The 25829-nt window shown below is 40.1% G+C and overlaps 2 protein-coding genes across 3 annotated transcripts; both read left to right on the top strand.

Annotated features, from left to right (window-relative positions):
- Positions 1–512: 512 nt before the first annotated feature.
- On the top strand, positions 513–8418 carry LOC134669271 (golgin subfamily A member 6-like protein 22). Its single transcript, XM_063526803.1, has 8 exons — positions 513–752; positions 1441–1490; positions 5425–6315; positions 6688–6908; positions 7089–7234; positions 7318–7701; positions 7815–7969; positions 8067–8418. Exons 1-8 carry the CDS (start codon positions 642–644, stop codon positions 8206–8208), a joined length of 2100 nt encoding a protein of 699 aa, XP_063382873.1. The 5' UTR covers positions 513–641; the 3' UTR covers positions 8209–8418.
- A 2075-nt stretch (positions 8419–10493) lies between these two features.
- LOC134669346 (SID1 transmembrane family member 1-like) lies at positions 10494–24868 on the top strand. 2 transcript variants are annotated; one of them, XM_063526963.1, is made up of 20 exons: positions 10494–10822; positions 11631–11700; positions 12195–12291; positions 17694–17807; positions 18131–18270; positions 18479–18589; positions 19214–19297; positions 19587–19763; positions 19900–20053; positions 20485–20559; positions 20653–21008; positions 21122–21316; positions 21709–21891; positions 22181–22298; positions 22563–22685; positions 22973–23089; positions 23450–23570; positions 24071–24190; positions 24472–24598; positions 24719–24868. In XM_063526963.1, exons 1-20 carry the CDS (start codon positions 10749–10751, stop codon positions 24851–24853), a joined length of 2691 nt encoding a protein of 896 aa, XP_063383033.1. In that variant the 5' UTR covers positions 10494–10748; the 3' UTR covers positions 24854–24868. The 2 variants fall into 2 exon arrangements, with proteins under 2 accessions (XP_063383033.1, XP_063382962.1); XM_063526892.1 differs by having other exon boundaries at positions 10495–10822; positions 20653–21014; positions 21119–21316.
- Positions 24869–25829: the final 961 nt, after the last annotated feature.

Here is a 25829-nt window from a genome sequence, read left to right as displayed (position 1 = left end):
CTAGGACCGTAAATAATAAACTTTGGTGCAGCAAAATACAACTAATGTTGCCATAGAAAACGAAAACCCTACATTTTTATGGAAAGATTGAAACTAAATTAGATAAGGTATATTTAAGTGCAGTGCAGTTTAATATCACGCTAATCAATTCCATTTTACTGGCATCAATTGTTGTGCAGTGGTTGTGGAATTTGACTAGTATGTATTTAACCCTTCAACAGCATTTGGGTATAATTTATATACAACGGTTTCTAAGTAATACTAAGCTCTAGGTAATAGGTGCATTACTTAGGTAATGACGCTTATGTTTGTTATATATAAGATGATACATTCAAATGCTATATTAAGTCAAATGCTTTTATGATACCTATAAATAAAGATAGCAAAGTTGTAACATGCGCGCGGACAAGGTATAAGTTTGGATATCGACTAAACTTCCCTATGACAACGTAATACTTAGGCTTAGGTAGGTACTGAATATTAACTGGACTATGGATTTGTGGAAATCACATTATTTTGTGACTAAAACGACGGTACAAATGTCCTAATATTATTCCAAAAACCAGTCTCACATCAAACACTCACAAAAATTGTATTCAAGAATTAACAGAGAAACATCTAAGATAAGAAAATGAAAAACAATGGAGGAAATCTTGAATAAAAATATATTTGACGATAGGGCCCTACTGAAACTTGCCCCTGACTACGTTCCTACCAATACTTTGCTCCGGCTTGAAGCTAGAAGAAACATGGTAAGTACATCTGTATCTTCATTAATCCATAACTTGATTAATAATATTAAAATGTTCATCAGGTATACCTATTATTTTTATGTATTAATAACTAGTAACCGGTATCGTATCTGTCTGTCTATAGGTACCTAATCAAACTAATTGATCAAGTGGCCCAAGTGGGCCAAGTGGGCAATTACTCAAATCAACTAGGGTATTTGGGTTAAATTATCTAATTTAATTTAAGGTTGCTTTCCGATTGAATATTCTCAAGCTGCAGAGCTGCCGCGAAGATGGAAAGTAGAAATTTCTCTATAAATCCTACTTGTAGCTCGATTACTGCAATTGCGACAGATATACTGTCGCGCATTTCCTGGGGTTCTACCGTGAATAACAAAACCATATTTTTTTATATGTGCCTCTCTATTGCTCGAATCATGCTCGAATATTCAATAATGGAAAGGCAAGTAACGAACATTCGATGTTCGTTTTTGGCGGTATGCCCTATCCGGCCTAAGAAAAAGAAGCTCATTAAGTTTGTGTTAGAATTATCTATAAATATAGCTTAAAACTATGGAGTGTAGAAGTAAAGGAGAGCTATCTTTTATGACAAGACGGTTGTAAAAGTGTACCTCTACCTTTCATACTTAGAACAATCGGAAAAAAAAAAGTTTATTTTTTTTAACTAAGTATATGTTTTTGTACGCAGGTGAAGGATACTCATATACACGGGAACTTTACATACAACCATGGTCAAAGGTAATTTTTCACATCTAATAATCTATATTTTTTTAATTAATAATATAAATCCCATAGGAACAATATAGAATAGATGCCTTTTTACACCTGCACAAAATAAGATCTTTTTTTGAGGAAGTTGTGATGAAAATATTTAAAAAAAACGTATTAAACTTTGCCAGAAGCCGGTGTTGCTCGAAGGTATTAAAGTTTTAAACTTTTTGTAATATTTATAACCTCTTTTTTTATTAAAATCAAATATAAATATAAAATGTTGACAATGATATTTGATGTTGACAGTTGATTGATTGTTCAAAAGCAATCCCACAAAGAAAATGCATTGTTTATGTACTTTTAAGTGTAAGAAGATGTTTTTGTGTAGAAAATAAAGATTGTCGCTGACAATAAAATACATCGCGTCGATTATAAATAGATCTCATACCTTGCTTACTTGCATATCTTGCTTTGGTCTGGTTGTAAGGGCGCTATCCCAACGTAATAATAAATAGTTATAAATAGGTAGGTGGAGTCTTCGCTCCGCAAATGTCCACTTCATCAAACATCTCGGTGAAGCCACCGCTGACCGTTGGGACCGATCCCTTAATGTAATGGGCTGGCTAAGATCCAAAATGATAATTTCGATAATACGAGCCACCAGTATGTGTATCCGTGGGACACGGCACAAATTAAAACCCATCCAACATTTCTTAAGTCTCAATGTCGGTGCAGCCCTACTGTGGAGTGTAGACTGTAACTTTTCGTGATGAGGGGTTCGTTGGGTGAAGCGTAGAAACTCGCCGCTGGAACGCGCTGGCCGTCGTGCTGTCTCGAAGTCCGCTATACCTCCATTTACCGGAATATGTGTTGTGTGAAATAAAAACACATATATCTGAGTTTATTTACTGGAGAGTGTTCAGGCAAGTGATAGAGTTAAGCTCTCTGAGTTCTCTCAATATGCTACAAATGGCGCGGGTTTATATAGGAATGGCCGGGCGATTTGTATCTCTGAACTAGTGGGCATTATATGCAGAGTGAGTTTTATTTATTTCTGTCAATCTCGTTAATTATAAGCACGTATGAAAGGAGCACGAATCCTAGACTTATAAATAGATACAATATTAAGCACGTATGAAAGGAGCATGAATCCTAGACTTATAACTAGATATAAAACATTCCACGCAATTCATTTGACATAATATGTGAGCACAAAGTAAAACATGATATACAAAAGTAAAAATAGCAACCTAAACGTAAAGACTAATCTAACACATACATGACCCTAATAGCTATTTACGACACCTACCTAACCCGTCTACCTCCACTCGGTACTACTTAGCGCCATGTTTTTGTTGTTGCTTATTGTTTTTTTATAATTTTACATTTTTGATGATTAAGGCTGGCGTCCACTAGACTCGCCGAGGCGAATCGGATCGAATCGCAATAATTCGCCTCCTATATTTTCTATGCAACTGCGTCCATTGACGAATAGCTGCGGCGCGCCGATTCGACTCTCCGCGCGTATTGCTCGTCAGGCGAATTTCTGCGGCTACGCGTTTCGACTCGACTCGGCGAGTCTAGTGGACGATAGCCTTTAAATGCCGTTGACATCTGAAAATAATTTTTAAGAAAAAAAAACCGACTTCTTTGGGGGCCGGTGAAAGATTATTGTAGATAGTACACTATGTAGAAACGGAGGTAAAACCACCCACTTTTCTACTAGCATTTCGCTTCTGTAATGGCTCCCCTACAGGATGGGCCAACGCCGGCCACTCCAAGGGACGCAGCCTTGCGGTAGAATGAGATAGCAATATTACTTGCTCCCTCTAACGCATAAATGCGTCCCTTGGAGTGGCCGGCGTTGGCCCATCGTGTAGAGGAGCCATAAGGGTCGTAGTTCTAGCCTAACCTAACCCACTTCTCAGATAGCAGTTCGGTTCTGTGAGGATCGCAGTTCGAACCTAATCAAACCCACTTTTCAAGTAGCATTCCGTTTCTGTAAGGCTCGCAGTTTCAACCTAACCTAACCCTTGTTCGGTTCTGTGAGGATCGCAGTTCAAACCTAACCTAACCCACTTAATGGCGCATGCGGTGCGGTTTACGGGGTTTTAAGCGGGAGGGGTTAGTAAGATTGGCATCATCATACTTTATACCTACATTAATTTTATGGTAGGTACAGTCAAGGAATTTAAATTCCGACCCATTTCGTACTTTGTCACAGTGACAACCGTATGAGGTCTCTAGCGGCTTTCATATTGATTGGCACTGTGACAAAGTACGAAATGGGTCGGAATTTAAATTCCTTGACTGTACGTAATCATAGTTGTTTATTTAGTTAAGGTATCATAGTGGTTTTCTGAGTCCGGGTCCGAGTCCGGGTCCGAGTCCGGGTCCGTGTCCGGGTCCGAGACCGGGTCCGAGTCCGGATCCGAGTCCGGGTCCGAGTCCGGTTCCGAGTCCGGGTCCGAATCCGGATCCGAGTCCAGGTCCGAACCGGATCCGGGTCCGAACCGGATCCGGGTATGAGTCCGAGTCCGGGTCCCAGTCCAAGTCAAAATCGAAATTCGTAATCACCAAACGTGTACCATGCGTAATTGAAGAGTTCTGTTCTGGTCATCATCAGCAGTTCCACTTCATCAAATGCGACAGTTTTTAATGTAAATGCTTGATTTTATGATGAAAATACAAAAAAATCTATACGTATTCCTTTAATATTTGAGGAGTTCCCTCGATTCCTTATGGATCCCATGATCAGAACTCAAGCTTGACAAAAATGTGGCTTAAAAACTTAACTTGCTTAACAAACATAACGAAAAGGAAAAATCGCCAAACGTGAACTATGCGTCGTTTAAGAGTTCTGTTCTGATCATCATCAGCAGTTCCACTTCATCAAATGTAACAGTTTTTAATGAAAATGCTTGATTTTCTGATGTAAATACAAAATCTCTATACGCATGCCTTTAAGATTTGAGGAGTTCCCTTGATTCCTCATGGATCCCATCATCAGAACTCGAGCTTGACAAAAATGTGGCTTAAAAACTGAACTTGCTTAACAAACATAACGACGAGGACAAATCGCCAACCGTGAACTATGCGTCGTTGAAGAGTTCTGTTCTGATCATCATCAGCAGTTGCACTTCATCAAATGCAACAGTTTTTAATGAAAATGCTTGATTTTCTGATGTAAATACAAAAATCTCTATACGCATGCCTTTAAGATTTGAGGAGTTCCCTTGATTCCTCATGGATCCCATCATCAGAACTCGAGCTTGACAAAAATGTGGCTCAAAAACTTAACTTGCTTAACAAACATAACGAAGAGGACAAATCGCCAACCGTGAACTATGCGTCGTTAAAGAGTTCCGTTCTGATCATCATCAGCAGTTCCACTTCATCAAATGTCACTTTTTTGGGTGTATATGCCTGATTTGTTAATAAAAACCCAAAAATCACTATATGTATGCCTTTAAGATTTGAGGAGTTCCCTCGATTCCTCATGGATCCCATCATCAGAACTGGGTTATGACAAAAACGGGACCAATCTGTATACATATACATTCAATCAAAAAAAGAATTTTCAAAATCGATCTAGTAATGACGGAGATATGGAGTAACAAACATAAAAAAAAAAAAAAAAAACATACAACCGAATTGATAACCTCCTTCTTTGAGATTTGGAAGTCGGTTAAAAAAGCATACAACCGAATTGATAACATCCTTCTTTGAGATTTGGAAGTCGGTTAAAAAATAGGTAGGTTACCTACCTACAATAATACACTCAACTCAAGATCCAGAATCAACATTATCATCATGTTATGTTATGTATGCTAGCATCAGTATCAAACGCACGAATATTGATTCTCGTGAGGATGCAATTCTTGTGTCCGCTAGTTTCAAAAGAATGTTATTTATGTTAAATACTAAGGTAAATGTTTATATTCCTACATTTTTTTACTAGGAAAACAACAAAACTGTCGAAAGACCAGGTTAAAATGAACAAAGAAATAGAAAAACTCCGTAACAGCTTTCAACGTATGAATTTAAAAAATGAAATAATGTTGAAGAATAATCCTCAGCCTAAAACTATGATAGAGGATACTATAACCGTTGATGAACAAACAAACACTATGAATGGGTTAAATCTCTCCAAAGATGTTGTTGCATACGGCGATAACAATTGTCGAACCAATAACAAATATCACGGAAAAGTAAAAAATATTAATACCCTCTATGAAATTTCTGAATCCACACATACAGAGCATAATAATGAAATTATCGAGGAAATTAATTACGAAACTGCCATAAGTGTAGATTATGAATTTCACACACAAGTAGATGATTTATTACATAACGAAGACAATTTTTTTAATTTGCAAGATAAAAATGTTACCGAAAATGATTTTATTGATTTAAGAATAGAGAACAGTAAAGAATTAAACTTAGACACGCAAATGAGTGATTTGCAAAGTGTGCTGATAATGATGGCTATTAATTCAAACTCCAATGAAAATGACCAAGCAGAAGTTAATCAGAAGAATGAAGAAATTATTGCAGACCCAAAAAATTTGATGCTAGTGTCGACATCTATTGAAAAAGAGACAACGCCAGACTTTCTAAATATTACTCCACTAAGAATCTTTCTAACTAGCCGTTTGGAACTGCTTGTTAAAAAGTATATTGCAAAATGGCGAAATTGTGTGAAAAAACGAAAAGAATACGTGGCTCAACAAAGACAAGAGGCGATAAAAAGATTTTTCGAAAAACTGGAAAAAAAGAAATTGGAGAAAAATCAACCCGAGGAAACAAAATCCAAGATGCTGGCGAGGGACTACAGTACTTATCAACATAGGTAATGTAAGACGTACAGTTGTTGCTTATCACATATTGATTTGCTACGGACTTTGTTGAATTAAATAGAGTCGGGCTAAGGTCATCAACTCATTATAATGTCAAAATTCTATGAACATATGACGTTTATAATGACACTCCCACACTTTGTGTGTGTTCTGTTCAAATCGGTGCAAAGTTAGCTTAGAGTGGCACTAAAGAAGTGCCTACAATTTATTGATCTACCTATTGGACACGAAATGTCCAGTATTTAAGTACATATGTGAGACATTAAAGTCCTAAAAAAAACTTACAATTATAAGATTTATAAGCTGTAACTGTAGGTTGAAAAATCTTATCTCCTTTTCATATTTCACTATGCCTCACATTACAGATATAAGATGCAAAAGCACATTATAGCTCTCCAAAAAGCGAAGCTAGAAGAGCAAAACAGGTTGATCGACGAGCTGAAATACAACAGGATTATTGAAGCATCCAAACAGTCAGTGGATGAGATGAAAGAGGAAGTTCGGAGGACTTACTATGAGTTAGATCGGCATCTGAAACCGAAGATCAAACTTTTGTCAAACGAACTCAAGATTCCGGACATAGAAGGTATTCTATTTTTACGATGGAGTATTTTATTACCTTATTCTTTTGTTTACAATAGAGTACGACTTGGCTAAATAATGTTCTTTTTTACATTGACTTCTAGATTACCAATATATCATTGAAAAGTTTTCCTACAATTCAGAAACCATTGAAATGTGACAATATCTTAATTTTCTTTCACAGAACCATCTCTTGTGCTCCACTGTTTGAAGGTGCCCCAGTTTCTGCAAAGAATGGAGAAGAGAGCACGCGAGAGGGAAGAGAAACATGCGATGATACGGGAAAGAAGGAAGCAGATGGAGGAAGACCGGATTCGAATGAAACAACAGGTAAATATTTTACAAAAGTTGTATGCAGTCTCAAATAATAAAGATGTTAAATTAAAATTTTAAATGTGTAACCATTTTGCAAGGCCGAGTTAGCAAAACTAGAAATGGATAAAGAGGAGAAAATAAAAAGAATAAAAGAGCTACGAGAGAAAAGGAAGAAAGAGAGGATGGAAGCTATAAGAAGGAAGCAATACGCGGACAGAATGCGATCTTTAATAGTAATGGCAGACTTGCATTACGAGAGAGTTTTACTGGCTAAGTACTGTATACGACCCTTAAAGATGCTGATGGAATTGAAACGCGACAATATAGAGAAAGCCAAAGTACATTACAAAGTCCAGCTGAAGAAAAACACGTTTTTGCACTGGATGTTCTATACTGAAGACATGTGGATTGAGAGGAATTATAAGGCAGAGGATTTCCACCGGAAAAAGCTTTTGAGAAAGACGTTTGAAGCATTTAAAAAGGTAATTTGCTAGTTTGTCACACTGACACTAGCTTTGATGTCGACTCCTTAGTTCCTGAGTTATCGTTATATATTTTGTATGTTGTGTGTTGAATTAAAACATTTATTTTTTAGAACCATCGCGAGTACGTTTTAAGAAGACAAGTGGCTGAAGACTACTACGACTTGTACGTGACTCAACTAGTGTTTAGAAAGCTGCGTGTGAACGTAGCTATTTTGAAGAAAGAATGTGAGGTTAAAATGGAAAAAGCCACTCTTTACTACAATAGGTACCTAAATAATTATTGGTCATTGCTGCACAGTTACTGTTGTTGCTATGAGAAACTTCAATATTTTTGTTTATAAAAATATACAAACATTTTGCAGAAACCTTCAATTCAAAATAATAACCTGCTGGAGGACACTGCCCGCACTAAACGCGTTGAAGAGAGAGCAAGAAGCGAGAAAAGCGAGATGGAGAGAGAAAGTCTTGCAAGTCGTTCCGGACTACATGCCTCCAGACGAATGAAGTATCTTCTATCTTCATTCATGAGAATATTTCAATAATAATAGAGTTTGCCACCTAGCTGCTACAATTTTTTAAGTTGTTAAACGTATATTGGTATGCGTGACGTGTTTCTATGATAGGAATCCTTAGCAGTTCTCGATTGAAAACGTGATAAGATTCGGTAGATGATGATGATGACGGTAAATTGAATGTATTTTAGTTGCTTCATTAACTTTATTTACTCTATTAACCAGTGCCGGATTTAGACATTTGCCGCCCGTAGGCTATGCCGATTTTGCCGCCCCTATCCGCCTCGCTTATAGGTTTTTTTAAAGTACTTTCCTATCAGAGGCGTTTAATTTTATAGTACAACACACCATAGCCATATTAAAATGCATATAAGGTGACGTCACTTTCACATTCTAGATACAGATTTATATGGGCCGTTTTTGTCACTCAATGACGATACAACCTCTTTATATTTGCCTGATCTGATCGGTGACCGGTGGGTACCGCTGGGTTTTGGCCATTGAGAATCAAGGTGAGACATTGGCAGTCAGGCTGGATATAGCTAAGGAGTTCGGTCGGGTCTGGCATTGAGTCTGCTCGAAAGACTATGCTATACAAATGGATCGCTAGCTTTTTATCCGGTAGACGCATATGAGCCGTATAGTAGACGGAAGCTGCTCCGATAGCGTGGACATTACCGCTGGCGTTCTACTAGGTTCTGTGCTATCATTCAATGATATGGTCAGATGGGTAACAATAAAATGTAGTTAGTTAAACGTAAACGCGAGCGTAGCGAGCGCGAAATTTTTTCGAGAATATATTAGTAGGTAGGTACATTTTTAGGGTTTCGTACTTCAAAAAGGTCTTGACATGACAGACAAATTATGCTTGTTATTTAAATTTTACAAATAAATTCTGGTCTACCCTATCTGAACAGCACATAAAATATTTTTTTGACCCAAATTTGCCGCCCCCTAAAATCTGCCGCCCTAGGCTTCAGCCTACTCAGCCTAGTGGTAAATCCGGCACTGCTATTAACTCTAGATTAGATGTAAGTAATATCTTCATTTCATTGTACACACATAATTCGTGCTAGTATTGTATTACATGTAGACAATTAAGATTATCTTCTTATAAGTGTATCAGGCAATACTAAAGGTAAGCTTCCGCCAAGGTCCTGATATAAATTAAAATACAAAAAAAAATTCTGCCAGTAGTTTAAACTTTCGTCTAAAGTTTTTTGATGAAGTTAATATTTATATAAGCACTAATGATCGAATATAAGCTAGTACTTACATTACGCTCTATTAGGTACCGTCAAATGGGGTGAATAGAGACACGAACCGTAAATGACATTTACCTAATAATTGAAAAGAAAATAAATATCTACTTATCACAAATTGTATTACTCTATTGAAAATAATAGTTGATTATATTCTTTTGATAATAGAAACACTGGAAAAGCATGAAAGTCGTGATATATTGTCAAGCTAACAGAATGGTTGATATGAGCTCCAAAAATATTTGACGGTATACAATTCTTAATTATACGAGCATTAAAATAAAGGAAAGTAGAAATGTGGCATTATTTTTATTTAATTATCTCACACTTCTTATGAAAGAGTCGTCATAATCATAATATAACATCATTGTTTTTGTTAACATTTAACATTCAACATACAGACAGCTGCAGTGCAGATACAGTCGACCCCGACTGCAAGCAGATATCAATGCAGGCAGGGTCAATTATCTGTAAATAATTATAGGTGTCCGTCAGATTTGTCTGGCAGATGTGTCTGACCTGAAAGGTTGAATAAGTCACATATGTTTCCGAAATCTGACGAAAACTCTTTACGTTTATCCCTAATTTTTATTGACTCGACGGCTCCGCAATTCAGAGCTAGGAGTGTAAGCTTTTGAAGCGGAGATGAGCAGGAATCAACAATTAGCATTGGTTGCAATCCAGCGAAGAAGAGAACCAATGCTATTGGTTGTTGATTCCCGCACGTCTCCTCTCGTCTCCGCTCATCTCCTATTAGAATCTGTTCGGAAAGAGAAGAGTTGTGGAATGTATTGGGCCCCATGCCACGACTCTTCTCTTTCCGCAAGACTCTAGTTAAATAATCCCCTCGCCTGTCAAAAACTCCAATGCAAATAAGTGTGTGTGTTTTGTTTATGTTGTAACTTGTAAGTGCTTAGACAACCTCGGACAGAATGACCATCCATGTCGACGCCGCGCCCAAATGAATCAATGCTCTTATCAGCCCTGATAACCTAACATCGCCGATAACCCATTCCACCGGCACACCGCACGCTTATCGCTTACTACACATTTCGCGTATTTATTACATATTATAATTACACGACAGCTAATTATAATGATGACTTGGTGATCGTCGATTGTCATTTTCATAAAGCCGGCGCGGCGTGTTGTTGACCAGTATTTCTGATGACCCACGATCGCTTGTAATTGTTACCGATGTAGGGGTTTATTAAGAGTAGGACTTGTCTGTTTAGGGCTTATGAATAAACAGTATTGTTAGTGTTAGAAAATGTTTGTGTTAGTGTGTTTGTTGTTGTGTGTGTGTGCGCGTGCTCAAGATCAAATTATTGTTGAAGTCATTAGGTAAGTATTGACTATTAACGTCTTTTTTGAGTCTTCAGTGCTTTGAGCCTATACCCTTCTGTTAGTGTAGGTATGCATATGCTTAATAGAAGAGTCTAAAAGGAGGAAAACTTCGATAAGGATTTCACAATACATGTGCCAACGATGCTTATTTGAATATTATTAATAAAATATAAGTATTTTTGGAGTCGTCCTGCTTTGATAAGACATTGCGGCGTCGCTATCAGATTACGATGAACCAGCATAAGCCGCGTACATTTGTTTATGAGGCAATTTTTCATTTACACTGAATCACATTTATTTGTGAAACTACAAGAATGTTACCTAAAATCAAGGCATTAACAGAATTTAGGGTAATTAAGTTGTACGGGGTCAAACCGTTGCCGCAAACGAATCATAAGTACCTACTGGCACCGTATGATAACCAATTGTTTCTTTGCAAGAGGAAAGGCTAAAGAATGTTGCAAAGAGCAACAACAAGAGAGGAAGGTGAGATGTGCTTCTTGGGATTGGCAACCATCAAATGTTTGTACCTGTAGATGTCGCCAGCATAGCTTTTACCTGTCCCTAGTTTTGTTCTATAAGATTTGGCTTAAAGGGCCACCCTAGCCACCAAGGCCATAAACTCCATTGACAGGTAAAAGCTATGCTGGCGTCATTAGTAAAATACTTCGACCGGCCAACCTCATTACATTATCTTGGAGACATTCGTGGCATGCAAATGTCGGTTGGCTGGCAACCTCATACTTGGCATACTGTCGGTAAACGACTCGTGTGAGTGTCTCAAGATATAAGTGTTGTGTTGCAGGTTGCAGTACGAGCAGACGCAGACGCTGGTGGTCAACCGCTCCGTCGAGTATGTCGTCGAGTTTGTCCCGGTGAGAGCTACTATCTAACATCAAGTAGGATATGCTGCCAGGCATAGTGAATGCAAAAATGTCCGCCACTAAGAATACTTAAATCTTCTTTGGGTAATACCGACAGAAAATTAAAAAGAGTTTTATTTTTATTTTTGTGGTAGTACGAGTATATCTGGCCAGACTGACGAACACAATTGTATTGCGATTTCTACTATCGCGACCATCCTCTGCTTATCTTTTGTGCCAACATGAACATTTTAAATTAAATAGGTACAGGTACTTACTATAAAGTACTCAGCCATTCCATTACTTCAGTAACATACAGCTATAAGTTCGTAACGTGCTGAACGAATCATATACCTACTTAAATTAACCCGAAACACCAAAATAACTGTTTGGTTTAAGATAATAGCAGATCCGAGAATTGTTTCAATTCCTAGTAATATTAAACACAACATATTATCCTATTACCGTCCCACCCAACAAACTTCTGATTTTTATATGGTTGACAGACAGAGCAGCAAATGGTATGGCCGGCGCGAATAACAGCCCACGTGTCGGCTGGCGATGTGGCTCGTCCCGTGCTGCTCACCGCGCGGCAGCGCTCCGGTAACTATACAATAATATTTTCGGTAACTGTAAATATAATGATCATCGAAAGCTCCCCTACTTCCACTAGTAAATGGTGGTACCAATCGGCAACAGTCACATCCCTCACCGCCTCCATCCAGATGACTCCCGGCCCCGACCCTTCATCATGGTCTAAACTTTAGGTCATGTATAAAACCTATGCTCGAATAAACACGCATTTATGATATTGTTAGTTTATATATAAAATAAGTTTTTGGCAAAAATTTCATTTTTGGTACAAGCTTTTATCGCTGACTGTACTTTTCTTACGACAGACAACTAAGGGGTCATCCATTAATTACATCACACGTTTAGGGGGAGGGAGGGGGTCAAGAAAATGTGACATATTGTGACATGGGGGAGGGGGGAGACACAAACTTTGTGACGTCACTTTAACTTCATCAGTAACCGAAAATGTATTTAAATTATTTTATTCGCTATACATTTAAATAACAAGTTTTTAAAACGATAATCGTTTTTATTCGTTTAATTTTCTTTCCTAAGCAGTTTTGGGTAATAAAATGACTAATATTTATATCGTCAAAAATATTTTGATAAAATATTAACAATACTTAGGTACTTACTTAATTCGATTTGGCGATTTCGTAGAAAAAATGTGACGTCACACTAGGGGGGAGGGGTTTGCCAAATGTGACCAAGTGTGACAAGGAGGGGGGAAGGGGTCAAAAAACCTAGAAAGTCGTGTGACGTAATTAATGGATGACCCCTAATATCTTCCATTATATAGTTAGTTACATACAGGTCGAGAGTTCATGGCCACCTCTTGTCTTCATCATCAGATCAGTTCGACAGTACCATATTATTGTATTGTCATCAGAACTACTTACATACAGCTGCCAATTTTCATGACGCTACGATCCTTGGAAGATGGTTAAATTAGTTACCTTAGATTCCATTACATAGTTAGTTACATACAGGTCGACCTAATAAAAGCTTGTTAATAAACTATGAATTATGTTAACTACTTTGTAAAATAATGTTGACGTCGACTAAAAAATTTATTCTTGACTTGAAAAACCCGACACGTCATGCGGACTGTCGACAGGTTAGACGTTACTACACCGCCTACCTGCCCATCATGATCATTCGTCATGCCGGAGGTGTTAGGGAATTGTTTTTTCTCAAACATGCAATGAAATATTGATGTTATGTTCCTTATAATAGGCTGCGAAGTATGACGTTTCAGGTGCGGCTAGGACAAAAGGTCGTTAATGGAATTTCATACACATCTTGCAGGCCTAGGCCGGCAAAGTCCTCTTTTTTAATTTTCATTTCACAGATATTTGTGACACAGCATCGTGGCATGCATCCATTAAAAAAAAACTAGAGGCAGTATTTGCTTTATGGTTCGTAACGACACTCTGCCACTACGCCTTTAAAAAAAAAACAAAAATCAATGTTTGCTATAATTTGCAGTTTTATTTGTATAAAATCAACATAAACTTAATAAATAATACATTCTATAATTTTATAATTTTAAATTATAAATTTAACTACACAAATAAAAACATTTAAAATATTTTATCTAAACGTTAGCGGTAAAACGGTCTACTCAAACACGCGTAGTTATATTTTTTAAATTGTTATGGAGGTAAAGTTGAAAAATATTCATTCTGTTTTATTGAATTTATGGTGCGTTGTTGATTTTTTGACTTTAATATGAGTTCCGACGAAATAATGAAATTAATATTAATTGTAATCGTAGGTGTTGGAATTGGCAACGTAAGCAGAATTGATTTTAAATAATTTGCTGCCTCTGCCGCCAAGTCAAAGACGAAGTATGTATATGGTTGCTTATGGCAATTTTATTATTTGAGAAACTAAGAAAAATGGCTTACAGTTTATTAGAAACAGTTTTGTGGCATATTTTAAATGAATGTAACTACAAATTCGTCAACACTGTGGAAATTATACTTATTTACTCCATGCATAAAGCAACGATGTATGTGAAACATGATACCAATATGAAAGACTATGTAAACTTATGTGACGAAAACGACAGTCAGACGAATACAAGGCGAAAAAATCAAAATATACGGGTAGTAAAAATACACGACTCGTGTAAAACATACGCGTGATAATGATATAGGTACGTGTTGGTTATATTTTGGGTGTAGTTTACTTTTAGTTTTTTCTATAAATAAAACTTGGGTTTCGTCAGTGCCGGATTTACCACTAGGCTGAGTAGGCTGAAGCCTAGGGCGGCAGATTTTAGGGGGCGGCAAATTTGGGTCAAAAAAATATTTTATGTGCTGTTCAGATAGGGTGGACCAGAATTTATTTGTAAAATTTAAATAACAAGCATAATTTGTCTGTCATGTCAAGACCTTTTTGAAGTACGAAACCCTAAACATGTACCTACCATTTTCTCGAAAAAATTTCGCGCTTTCATTTAAGTACCTACATTATTTTGTGACCCATCTGTCTACATTGTAAATTTGGGATGGTCGACGATTCTTGTATCTTCGTGGTATTATAGGTTCCGATTCTTTCCTTTTGAAGTACGGAACCCTAAAAATGTACCTACCTACTAATATATGAAAATGAAAAATGAAAAATTATATATTTAGGTAAAGGTTTCGTTTTAACAATACAGTTAATGGAGTCTCCTAGTAAGTATAATTATACCTGTGACAGGAGACCCCGCTCTTCCCAGCTAACATTTTTGTTCTAACAATTTATTCGTTATACATTTAAAATTTGATTTAGTTTAGTGTAATCTAATCTAAAAACTACCTTACACTAACTTAAGCTAAAATATACATTTTTATTATTATTAAGTGTGTGCGTGTGTGTGTGTGTGCGTGTGTGTGTGTGTGTGTGTGTGTGTGTGTGTGTGTGTGAGTATGATTCTACTATTAATACATCTATACTGCAAAAGAAATAAGGGATTCTATTTCTTCATAGGTTAAGGATTTCAGTTTTTCTGTAACTGTAATTTTACATTTGTTTGATGTCAGGTTATAGATAGATACATAATTATTTATAGCATTGTAAAGTCTGGCAGATTGTGATTCATATTGCCTTTTTGCGAATGCAGACTTACATAATGGTACTGGTTTTACTCTTAATGTCCTTCTTCTGGAATTTACGCCCTGATTGTATTTAACGGTAGGGTGAATTTTTAATATTGTTCTTAAAATATATAGCTTTCTCATAGAGAGTAGACCTGTGGTCCTATATAGCTCTTTAGTGGAAAAGCGTTGAGGTTTAGAGAGCATAACTTTAATTAGGCATCTTTGTCCTCTTTCAACCTCGATGAATTTGCTTTTATTGCCACCGCCCCAGACTGGTATACAGTAAGACATAATGGATTGTCCAAGGGTAATATATAATTTGATTAGCAAATTGGTGGGAGCAATTTGTTTTAGGATTTTAAAAATCCATACAATCTTCCGTATCCTGTTAGTAATGTACTCAATGTGTCCGTGCCACGAGAGTCGCTGGTCAATAACTACACCAAGATATTTAGTTGACGTAACCTTTTCTATTTGTTGTGTGCAGTTACAGTTCAGGGGGTCGGTCAGGTCACAATTGTGAATTTTTATTTGTTGCTTGTGTGGCGGCTGTAGTATTTTATATTTAGAAAAACAAATAAAGTTAGTTTTAGAGGTGTTTAGTGATAGTAGATTTGATCTTAGCCAAGTTGATATAATTGCAAGGCTTGCTTCAGCTTTTTTATAACAATCATCCCAAGTATCACCGCAAATGACCATTGCCGTATCATCTGCATAGGAAAAGACCCGGCCATCCTGAATAGTAAGACTAGTCAGTTCGTTGATGTAAATTAGAAATAATGTTGGGCCTAGGACACTTCCTTGAGGAACGCCATATGTAACCGGTAAAGCCTCACTCACATAATTTCCAATTTTTACTACCTGGCTTCGACCATATAAGTAATCTTTAAAAAGTTCCAAGGCCTTACCTCTAATTCCTACACGTTCAAGCTTGTGCACAAGAGTAGCGAGAGAAACAGTGTCGAATGCCTTTCGAAGATCTAAGAATATTGTCAAACATTTTTTTCCTATATCAACTTTTTGGGTAATCAAAGTTGTTAATGCTAGTGCTGCATCTTCCGTAGATTTTCCTTTTCTAAAGCCAAATTGTTGTGGTGATAAAATTTCATATTTTTCAAGATAATTTATAAGTCGAGTATTTATTAGTTTTTCAATTATTTTGGATATTGCTGGCAGTACTGATATAGGCCTGTAATTGTTGACATCATCTTTATCGCCACTCTTATGCACTGGTGTAACCACCGCTTGCTTGAGTATTTTGGGGAAAACTCCTTTTGCAAAACAGAGGTTGGCAAGATGACAGATCACTGGTACAAATATATTCTCGAAAAAATTTCGCGCTCGCTACGCTCGCGTTTACGTTTAACTAACTACATTTTATTGTTACCCATCTGACCATATCATTGAATGATAGCACAGAACCTAGTAGAACGCCAGCGGTAATGTCCACGCTATCGGAGCAGCTTCCGTCTACTATACGGCTCATATGCGTCTACCGGATAAAAAGCTAGCGATCCATTTGTATAGCATAGTCTTTCGAGCAGACTCAATGCCAGACCCGACCGAACTCCTTAGCTATATCCAGCCTGACTGCCAATGTCTCACCTTGATTCTCAATGGCCAAAACCCAGCGGTACCCACCGGCCACCGATCAGATCAGGCAAATATAAAGAGGTTGTATCGTCATTGAGTGACAAAAACGGCCCATATAAATCTGTATCTAGAATGAGAAAGTGACGTCACCTTATATGCATTTTAATATGGCTATGGTGTGTTGTACTATAAAATTAAACGCCTCTGATAGGAAAGTACTTTAAAAAAACCTATAAGCGAGGCGGATAGGGGCGGCAAAATCGGCATAGCCTACGGGCGGCAAATGTCTAAATCCGGCACTGGGTTTCGTGGATTTTTTATTTTATTTATTTCATTGCATGTTTGAGAAAAGCACTATACATACCTCGGCGGGAAATGGGGTTGCCCGCGCTCAGACCTATCCGACCTCGCTTCGCTCGGCCGTCTATATGTCTTCGGCCGGCAACCCCTTTCGTCCCGGCCTCTGTAGTAATGTACTATTATAAGAATTCTGGATAGTTACCTAATCCTAAACATAGGAATTCCCCAGTGATTGTAAAGGATCGCGACCAGATACAGTTTTATGACAGCCACGGGTGACTGGCCCGCTTGCGGGATATCTTAATTGAATATGGGTACGGCCAGGCCAATTGTGGTTATAAAAGTTTATAGAACCCTGTCTCTGAACGTCGCGTCATGGTTTTAGATTAGATCTGTTTGTGTCTCATATCCTTGTTTATAGGTAAGTACCATAACTATCTCGTTTCGCAGGTGCAACGACGTGGCAGCTGCCGTACTACCACGAGCAGCGGCTGCTGTATGAACTCACGCGGACCCTGTGCCCCGACGGAGCGGGGGGCGATCAGATAGACTCGGAGCATTGCGGTTGGGTTCTTTACCATTTATTTACCGACTTCAAAGCGTTGTGTTGTCTGTTCCCCGATCTATATATAATTGCTGGACCAATTAGGTTAGAGTTCGTCCCATTGTCAGTCCGTTTAGATCAGGATTTATAGAACAAACTTGGAAGTTATTTATATTTTAGTGGAACTGCTGATAGTGTATAAAATGTGCATTTTGAACTGTTTAGCGAAGTCGGATCTTTTTCGTTCTGATAAATATAAATTATCATTCTAACACAACTTTTTTTTGATCTACGACTAACCTTTCATCAAAAATATTTCAAAAGTTTCAATGTCATCCCCTAGATGATAACGACGCGCTGCGTGGCTTCACCCTACACGTGGGGTCGACGTGCGCCACGCCCGTGGAGGTGGCGCTGCGCACCGACCCGGCGAGGGACTTCGTCATTCAGTACAATATAGACAGCTCCTTCGTGATTACCAAGGTAATGCCCGCACCTTCCATGGGTATATTTTAATTCATTACGTGGCCATGCTGTGCGAAGTGAAGGGGATTTTTTTAAATCATACCATGAACCGAGCCCCGAAACAATATCCGAGAAAGGGAAAAAAACTTTTGTCCAAAACTTCCCTTACATTAGTCATTGTCCTTCAAAAACATTTAGTACAATGAAAACTGATCGTACTGTGCAGACGGCGCCACTGGTGGCGCTGTACCGGTGGCCGGAGAAGCAGGATCGAGCAAGACTGATAGTGAGCGCCGAGGACGAGGTGTGCGCCACCATCTCCGTACAAAACTATACGGTGAGTCTCTCTTACATTCATTGGCACCGTCTATTGCAGACGATATATGGTGTACTTACCTAACATCGGGACGCCATTTTTGGGTGGCTGAATATGCGAGAGCGACACGGCCTACCGCAGGGCTTCAAGAGAAGTTTGCGGTAGATGGTGCTGAAACGCCATAACTTTTGTCTCTTGTCAGCAAGGACAGCGAGTGCCACAAATCAGGTCTCATCAGTCTCATCACAAATCTTGGATCCCTCCACCGGTAGGGTAAGATAATTCTTCTCTGCACTCATGGACGATATTCCATTCCTAAAGATTATCCAATTTTTACGTTACGCTTTTGTTACGTTTCTTTTGCGGCATCCACTTGGTAGCTATACTAGCCCACCTATCCGGATGCATGCGGCAGACGTGACCCGCCCAGTCCCACTTCAGCCTGGCTTCTGCCCCACGTCAGCTATGCGTGTTTTAGAGCGCAGTATAGTGTTTCGGATGCGATCCGTCCTTGTGACACCTAGAATGCTGCGCTCCATTGCTCGCTGGCAAACCTTCAGTTTGGATTCTGACTCTCAGTGAGTGACCATATTTCATTAATACGGCTTTTTTGTACCAAAGTGATTAACTCGTAATTTTTTTCAGTGTCCAATCGTGCAGTCGATTGACGCAATGGAGATGATCGGTCTTAGGATGACCGTGGAGAAGTCAGGAGCTGTGCAACTATCGGTATGTATGTATTTATGTATTATCAACAGCTATTATTTATACGTCTGATCTCTGATTAGTTGATTACCTGAAGACGGACGGTGGAACAAATTCACAGCTGGTTACATTGTCAGCAGATAAGGTTCTGATGATGGAATCCTGGAGAAGTGGAGGGAACTCTACAAATAGCATAGGTATCTTTTTAGTAACTCTTGAATTTACTCGGAAGACCATAACATGATAGTATATTTATTGTTTTTAAGTCATTTTTTCTTCTTACGGTTATCAGATCTGTAGTTCTGTCTTACAGCGCAGCTCGTACCCATACGGGTTCCTAGTGGTGGCCGTAGTTCGCGCTGACCAGAGGCCGTGCCGAGGCGACGATACCAACGATGATCCCGACTGGCTGATAGAAACCGCCTTATGGGGCGAAAGGGACGAGAGCCAATATGTGGCCACTAACAAGACCGTAACCTTTACTGTCAAGGTAAGATGTAGCTTTATCTCCTCCGATATGAACTTAAAGAAAATTGCGGCAGGCGCTTTAGGTGGACAAAGTATTCCATATTTTTGAAAGTGTTGTGGCTGATGCTGGGGATTTTGAAATGTTGTGACTGTTTCAGGCAGCGTTGTCCCGCGGACAGTACGTGTTAGCAGCTTGTGTGACGATAGCAATATTCCTGCTGTTCTACGTAGCGTTCGGCGCGCTGGTGCTGGCGCGTCGCTGGGAGCCGCTGTCGCGACGCATCGGCTCTCTGGCCGTGCTAGCTCCTGATGGTAAAAATTCAAAGGATTTATTTGCATAGAATACAGTTATGTTACGAGTAACAATATAAGAATTTCGTGCAATCTGCATGCAAGCGTGAAAATATTCTAAAACAGGTAATGGCAAGTTCCTTATGCATATGGAGCATATAAAGACCTTATTTCTCTGATGGGAAGCCACATATTTACAAAAGCAGCAAAAGATAGACTCATTTACCGCACTGGCTCCATGGCGAGTTTGGTGAGATACCGAGTTCTAAACAAGCGTAGACATAGGAAACCAGCCCCAAGTTCCCTACGTCTACAATGACCTGACTTTACTTTTGATAGATACGTGGCCTGTGACATACTTCCGTCTAAACCTCCTACGTCATTAGGAAGTGATGATCAGATCGTGTCTGATGTGATGCAATATGTGATTGTGATTTGATGCATGTTTTCAGTGATAGACGGGCAGCCATCGCAGGCAGACGCAAGCGTCTCAGCCGCATCACCCACACGACGACGAAGGGACTCTAGTAAGTCATTATGAACTATAAGTGAATGGAATTTTCAAACTTCAGTTTAATCAGATTGGTATACTTAATAAAAATTGTTGGATCCGGTTTCAGCGGCGACCTTTGACAGCAGCGACAACAGTGACACAGACTCAGACGAGGAGCCAACGGACTCACCGACTGCCTCGCCAACGACCCCTGCCCCAACCACAGAAACCCCAGTTACCACGCCTGTTGCAACCAACCCACCCGCCAGTTCCACTCCTGCAGCCTCTCCTGAAGTTATCCGCTCGACACCACCAGTCAACTCCACTTCTGAAGGCTCGCCCGAAGTCATCCGATCGGATGCTCTCAATGCAACCACTCCTGTGTCCCCAGAAGTTCCTATCTCTTCGGCTAGTCCTACTCAACTATCTACCTCCCCACAAGCCACAACTGATAGTAACGGACGGGTTCTAAATGAAACGAATGTTCAGGTAAGGTTTTAAGTAATTTAATTTTTTTTCTGTATTCAAGAAATTACTTGCTACCCCGCTGAACAAGCTACACCAAATAAAATTCCGAGTTCTACTATTTTCAGGAGGCTGTAGCAAACGCCCGACCACTCTCAGAAGTAGACCGCCCGTTCGGTCTGCCGGCAGAACTCCGCCTGGCGGCGCTAGCTCGGCGCCGGGCGCGCGTGCTCCGCGCCCGCTCCGACCGCTACCTGCACACACTATACACTGTGGCTGTCTTTTACGCCCTGCCTGTGGTCCAGTTTGTTGCCGCCTTTCAGATGGTAAGATCCTTGTAGCTTATACAGACGCCCGGATGATATCAGAAGACCGCGTCTGTTCGATAGCTGCCTAAACCGTCACTGTCTTTTAGGTTTTAATTGTGGTCCAGTTTAAAGCTGTAGGTATTCCCGATGTTGATTCCAGTAGGCTTAGTATGAATCAAATCCCTTTCTTTCAGAAGAGAGAAAAGTACAAAGTAACGGTTCAGTTTTGTATCCATTACCAAATGAATGTAAACGTTTTCATTTGGTATCAGTCGATCATTTATGTATATAAAATTTTATTCATTTTGTAACCCGACTCATCTATATACTAATATCTTATACATATTTTTCAAAATCTTTTCAAGCCTTTTTCTGTATGTTATTCAGGTTATTTTTTATTATTTGTTCAGGTGATGAACGTGTCCGGTTCCCTGGACATCTGCTACTACAACTTCCTGTGCGCGCACCCGGCGGGCGCGCTAGCGGACTTCAACCACGTCTTCTCTAACTTAGGGTACCTGCTGCTGGGTGCTCTGTTGATGATACAAGTGCGAGCGAGACGGCAACGGCGTGTTAAAAAGCCCCGGCATGAGGTAAGACAAACCCTTTTCACGTTAGGGCTGCCAGAGTGCCGGAAAGCTCTCAAACTTACTTGATCTCGGTGCCCAGACGGTGCGTACCTAACGTTTAAAATAACACTTGCACCGTCTGGGTTATCAAAATCACTGACTTCTTCAAAGAGCACCAATTTCTGATCATTAGATTAAAAAGAGCGATTCGACATCTTGCCAGAGCTTCTCAGAAATAACACATTGATGAGTGATGTCTCTGGACCGTTCGGGTGTCCGTTTGAGAATCGTAAACTTTGACATGTGTCCGCAGGAGTACGGAATACCAGCGCACTACGGTCTGCTATCGGCGCTGGGTGCGGGCATGATGGTGGTCGCACTGCTCTCCGCCAGTTACCACGTATGCCCCAACGGGCTCAACTTTCAGTTCGGTGCGTATCATGTATAGGCGATTATTTACTCCGCGTGTTTTCATTTCAACCTGTGGGTCACTACCCCTTGGGGAATTGCGAAATTCCTATAGGTGGGTCGCAGACGTTGAAACTACCAAGGCAAGCACCAAGGGCATCAGATTGCAAAAAAATGGTCGTGAAAAATAATATCATCCTAAGGAGGTCACAACATGAAAAAACTGGAGAAACACTTCTTTGAACTGACACAGACACCCTCTTTTTATGACTTTTTGTGTTTTGCAGACGTGGCGTTCATGTACGTGCTGGCGGTGCTGAGCATGGTGAAGATCTACCAAGCGCGCCACCCCGACGTGAACGCGCGCGCACACGCCACGTTCGGCGTGCTCGCCGTGCTTATTGCCATTGGTATTTACACTAATTATTTACTTGCGTAGACTTGGTAACTGTTTTAACGACAGTTCGGGCCGAATAGGCAGGCATTTTCTTGGAGCTTTCTTCCTTGAGCCTTGCTTGACATATCAAAGATCTACGACCAACTTTGAACATGAATAACATAATGGCCAAAACAGACAATGGACATTTAAAACGACTTACCTCGTGTGCGTCATAGCACGGTCTTCACTTTAGTTGACTTTAAGTAGCCATAGGTTGTACTTCTTTCTCGTAGCATTTAGAATTTTTGTATTTACCAGTGGTTTGGGGCGTCCTGGGCGGCGGGGCGCTGTTCTGGGGCGCAGCTACGGTGTTGCACGTGTTCTCCGTGCTGCTGCTGTCGCTGCGCATCTACTACGTCGGCCAGTTCCGCCTCGGTGAGACATTCAGTCTTCTCGCTTTTTTTCTACCATCCATTGCCATTTACTAGCATCGTCGTGAAAGGTCTAACTAGCACCCAGCCAGATGGTGGATGTTAGGTCAGATAAAGGAACAAAAGCTTTGACGAGTGCTTAAATGTGATGTCCATTAAGCGTGCTTTCACTTTGAAGTTGTGAACCCATAGTGGAAGCACGGACTCCTGAAAAAAGCTATTTAAGACTCCACATTGGACCCGGACAGGGGACATGTTAAATCAAAGTGAGATAATTGTAACTTCAATATTCGTTAAGTCAATAAACGGTAATAGTGCAAATCACCACTACCGGTGACTTTAATGACGTTTCATTTCCTTATAGAGAAGCAGAGCTTGTTCGTAGCAGCTCGAGGGTTCCAACCTCGCTCGCGACCATTATATGCGGCGCGGCTGGTGCTGCTGCTCATAGCGAACGCCGTCAACTGGGTGTTTGCCATTTACGGGTATGTGCCTATACCGCTAGAGACTACGGATTTAATGTCATTTTAAAAATGTCAGCTGCTATGGCGATGGCGCCCCAAAGTGGTCTTTAAGAATTCATAATGTGTTAGGTCTTGGCCTAAATTGTAATTTTAGGCGCTATGAATGTTGAGTCACCACCACCGTAGCAACGTCAGCGTCATTGGCCAGTTTGCCCGAAATCTTCCTCGTGCAAGATCGGATCCCGATTTGAATTACACGGCAAAATTAAGAACAGTGACAAGTGACTCAACAATCCCGTTTGGTGACTGTACTTCCCTACATGTCTAAAGATAAGGAGAGTCTCAGAGTCTGACAGCAGTTTAGCTCGTGGCCTCGGAAGAAAAACGGTGGTTGCAGGCAGCGCTTGTGGGAATAAAGATATTTGGGAAAGGGCTTCGTGTTTTGGCCATTTGGCTTAATGTTCATAGAAATAAAAACAACTGTATGAAGATTGTATAAGTACATATTATGTTTTGCGCAGATTGTTCATGCAGGCAGCGGATTTCGCGTCGCATTTGCTGAACGTGTTGCTAGCGAATACGTTGCTGTATATGCTGTTCTACCTCACCATGAAGCTCATGCACGGCGAGCGACCGCGGTGGTATGTGCTCCAACACTCCAACCGGCAGCGTCCCTTAATTAATTACCCTAATTACCCAGCTTATTTTAGTGTCATAAAACTCGCTGCTTGGAAAAGGTCTCGCTCCTTCCTTTTCTTCCACCCAACCCGAGTAAAATCCCTCCATCTCCTTTTCGGCTTGCCTTTCGTCTTCCCTTATAACCTTCAAAATAGGTCTTCTCCTCTTATAATATCTACTATTATTATACTCGTGGTTTTTCTAATATTCTTTGTTCTTAAACATAAAATTGTGATGTTGGTAGGTACGCGTGGTGCTACCTGGGAGGCGCGGTGGCCGCGTGGGTGCCGGCGCTCTACTTCTTCATGTCGGGCTCCACGGACTGGTCCGCCACGCCCGCGCAGAGCCGGCATAAGAACCACGAGTGCATGGTACGTTCAGCAATACGTTGTAGGTTGATATGTAGTGTTGTGTTCCTGACGAGATTAATAATGTATATCAATGTAGGGGAAGTACTTGAACGGATTGTATGTAAGTAATGTATGTTACAGATAATGGATTTCTACGACTCGCACGACTTGTGGCACATGCTGTCCGCGGCGGCGCTGTACCTGTCCTTCGCGGCCATGCTCACGTGGGACGACGGGCTGTCCGCCGTCCGGCGCACCGACATCGCCGTCTTCTGATCAATAAACTGTTGTCTGTTGTTCAATACCTGTTGTTACTTCTTTGCTATTCCGACCCACAAAAGTGTAGAGATCACCAGACGTTTTGACTCTCCTTCTGACAAAATGGTTTGTTGTTCACATATATAGGGTGTGCTATGACAGATTCAAGATCTAATTTGGTTGTAGACTTCGAGCAACACGGAAGGGAGGCGGCATTCGTACTATTTCCCCTCTGCCGAGGTACAAGATTAGCGCGTCAATATAATCTAGCGCGGGTAATAAAACTAGTTGCACTTGGATTTTTCACTAGACCGAGTCCAGACACGCGCGTGAACACTGCTGCACAAAAATGCCTGTTTGCTCGGTTTTTTGTTATAAAAAGAGGTCGGGGACATCAAATTTACAAAAAGAAAGTGTTACATTACACATGTAATATTTTTTTTTACATATCATACGTTTAAATACAATTATTATATTTTAGTCTCAAGTCATTGTTGGATTTATCGATTTTGCTCGCTCAGTACAAATTGCGGATCGGTCGAGCGACAAATCCGACTTCTCATCTCTCAGAATACAATGACATACTTCAACGAAAATGTGTTAGTGTGCGTGTTGTGACACTAGTCACTCGTCCGTACACAAAAAGAGATCGAGGTTTGCAAGATTTGTCTTTGACGTGTGTCATTTTCTATGTATTTGTGTCGTCATTACAGAGGGCTTACCGCAAACCACGTTCGACGTGTTGCCTCCCTGTCACACTTACGTATGAATTTACAAGTGCCATAGAGAGGCAACACGTCGAACGTGGTTCGCGGTAGGGCCTTTGATTGGATTTTGTATGTAAGTGTGTGAGAAGTGCGACTGTGTGCACCTTCCCCCCGCGAAAAATGGCAGAATGATTTGTACGATGAGATATCGCTTGGGCCCCTCCCTTCCGACGTGTCGGAAGCCGGTGTTGCTCGAAGGTTGTAGATAATCCCACGGCATAGAGGTA

Source organism: Cydia fagiglandana, chromosome 1 (assembly GCF_963556715.1).
Source record: "Cydia fagiglandana chromosome 1, ilCydFagi1.1, whole genome shotgun sequence".
Lineage (NCBI taxonomy): Eukaryota > Metazoa > Arthropoda > Insecta > Lepidoptera > Tortricidae > Cydia > Cydia fagiglandana.
This window is presented reverse-complemented; position numbering and strand designations above follow the sequence as displayed.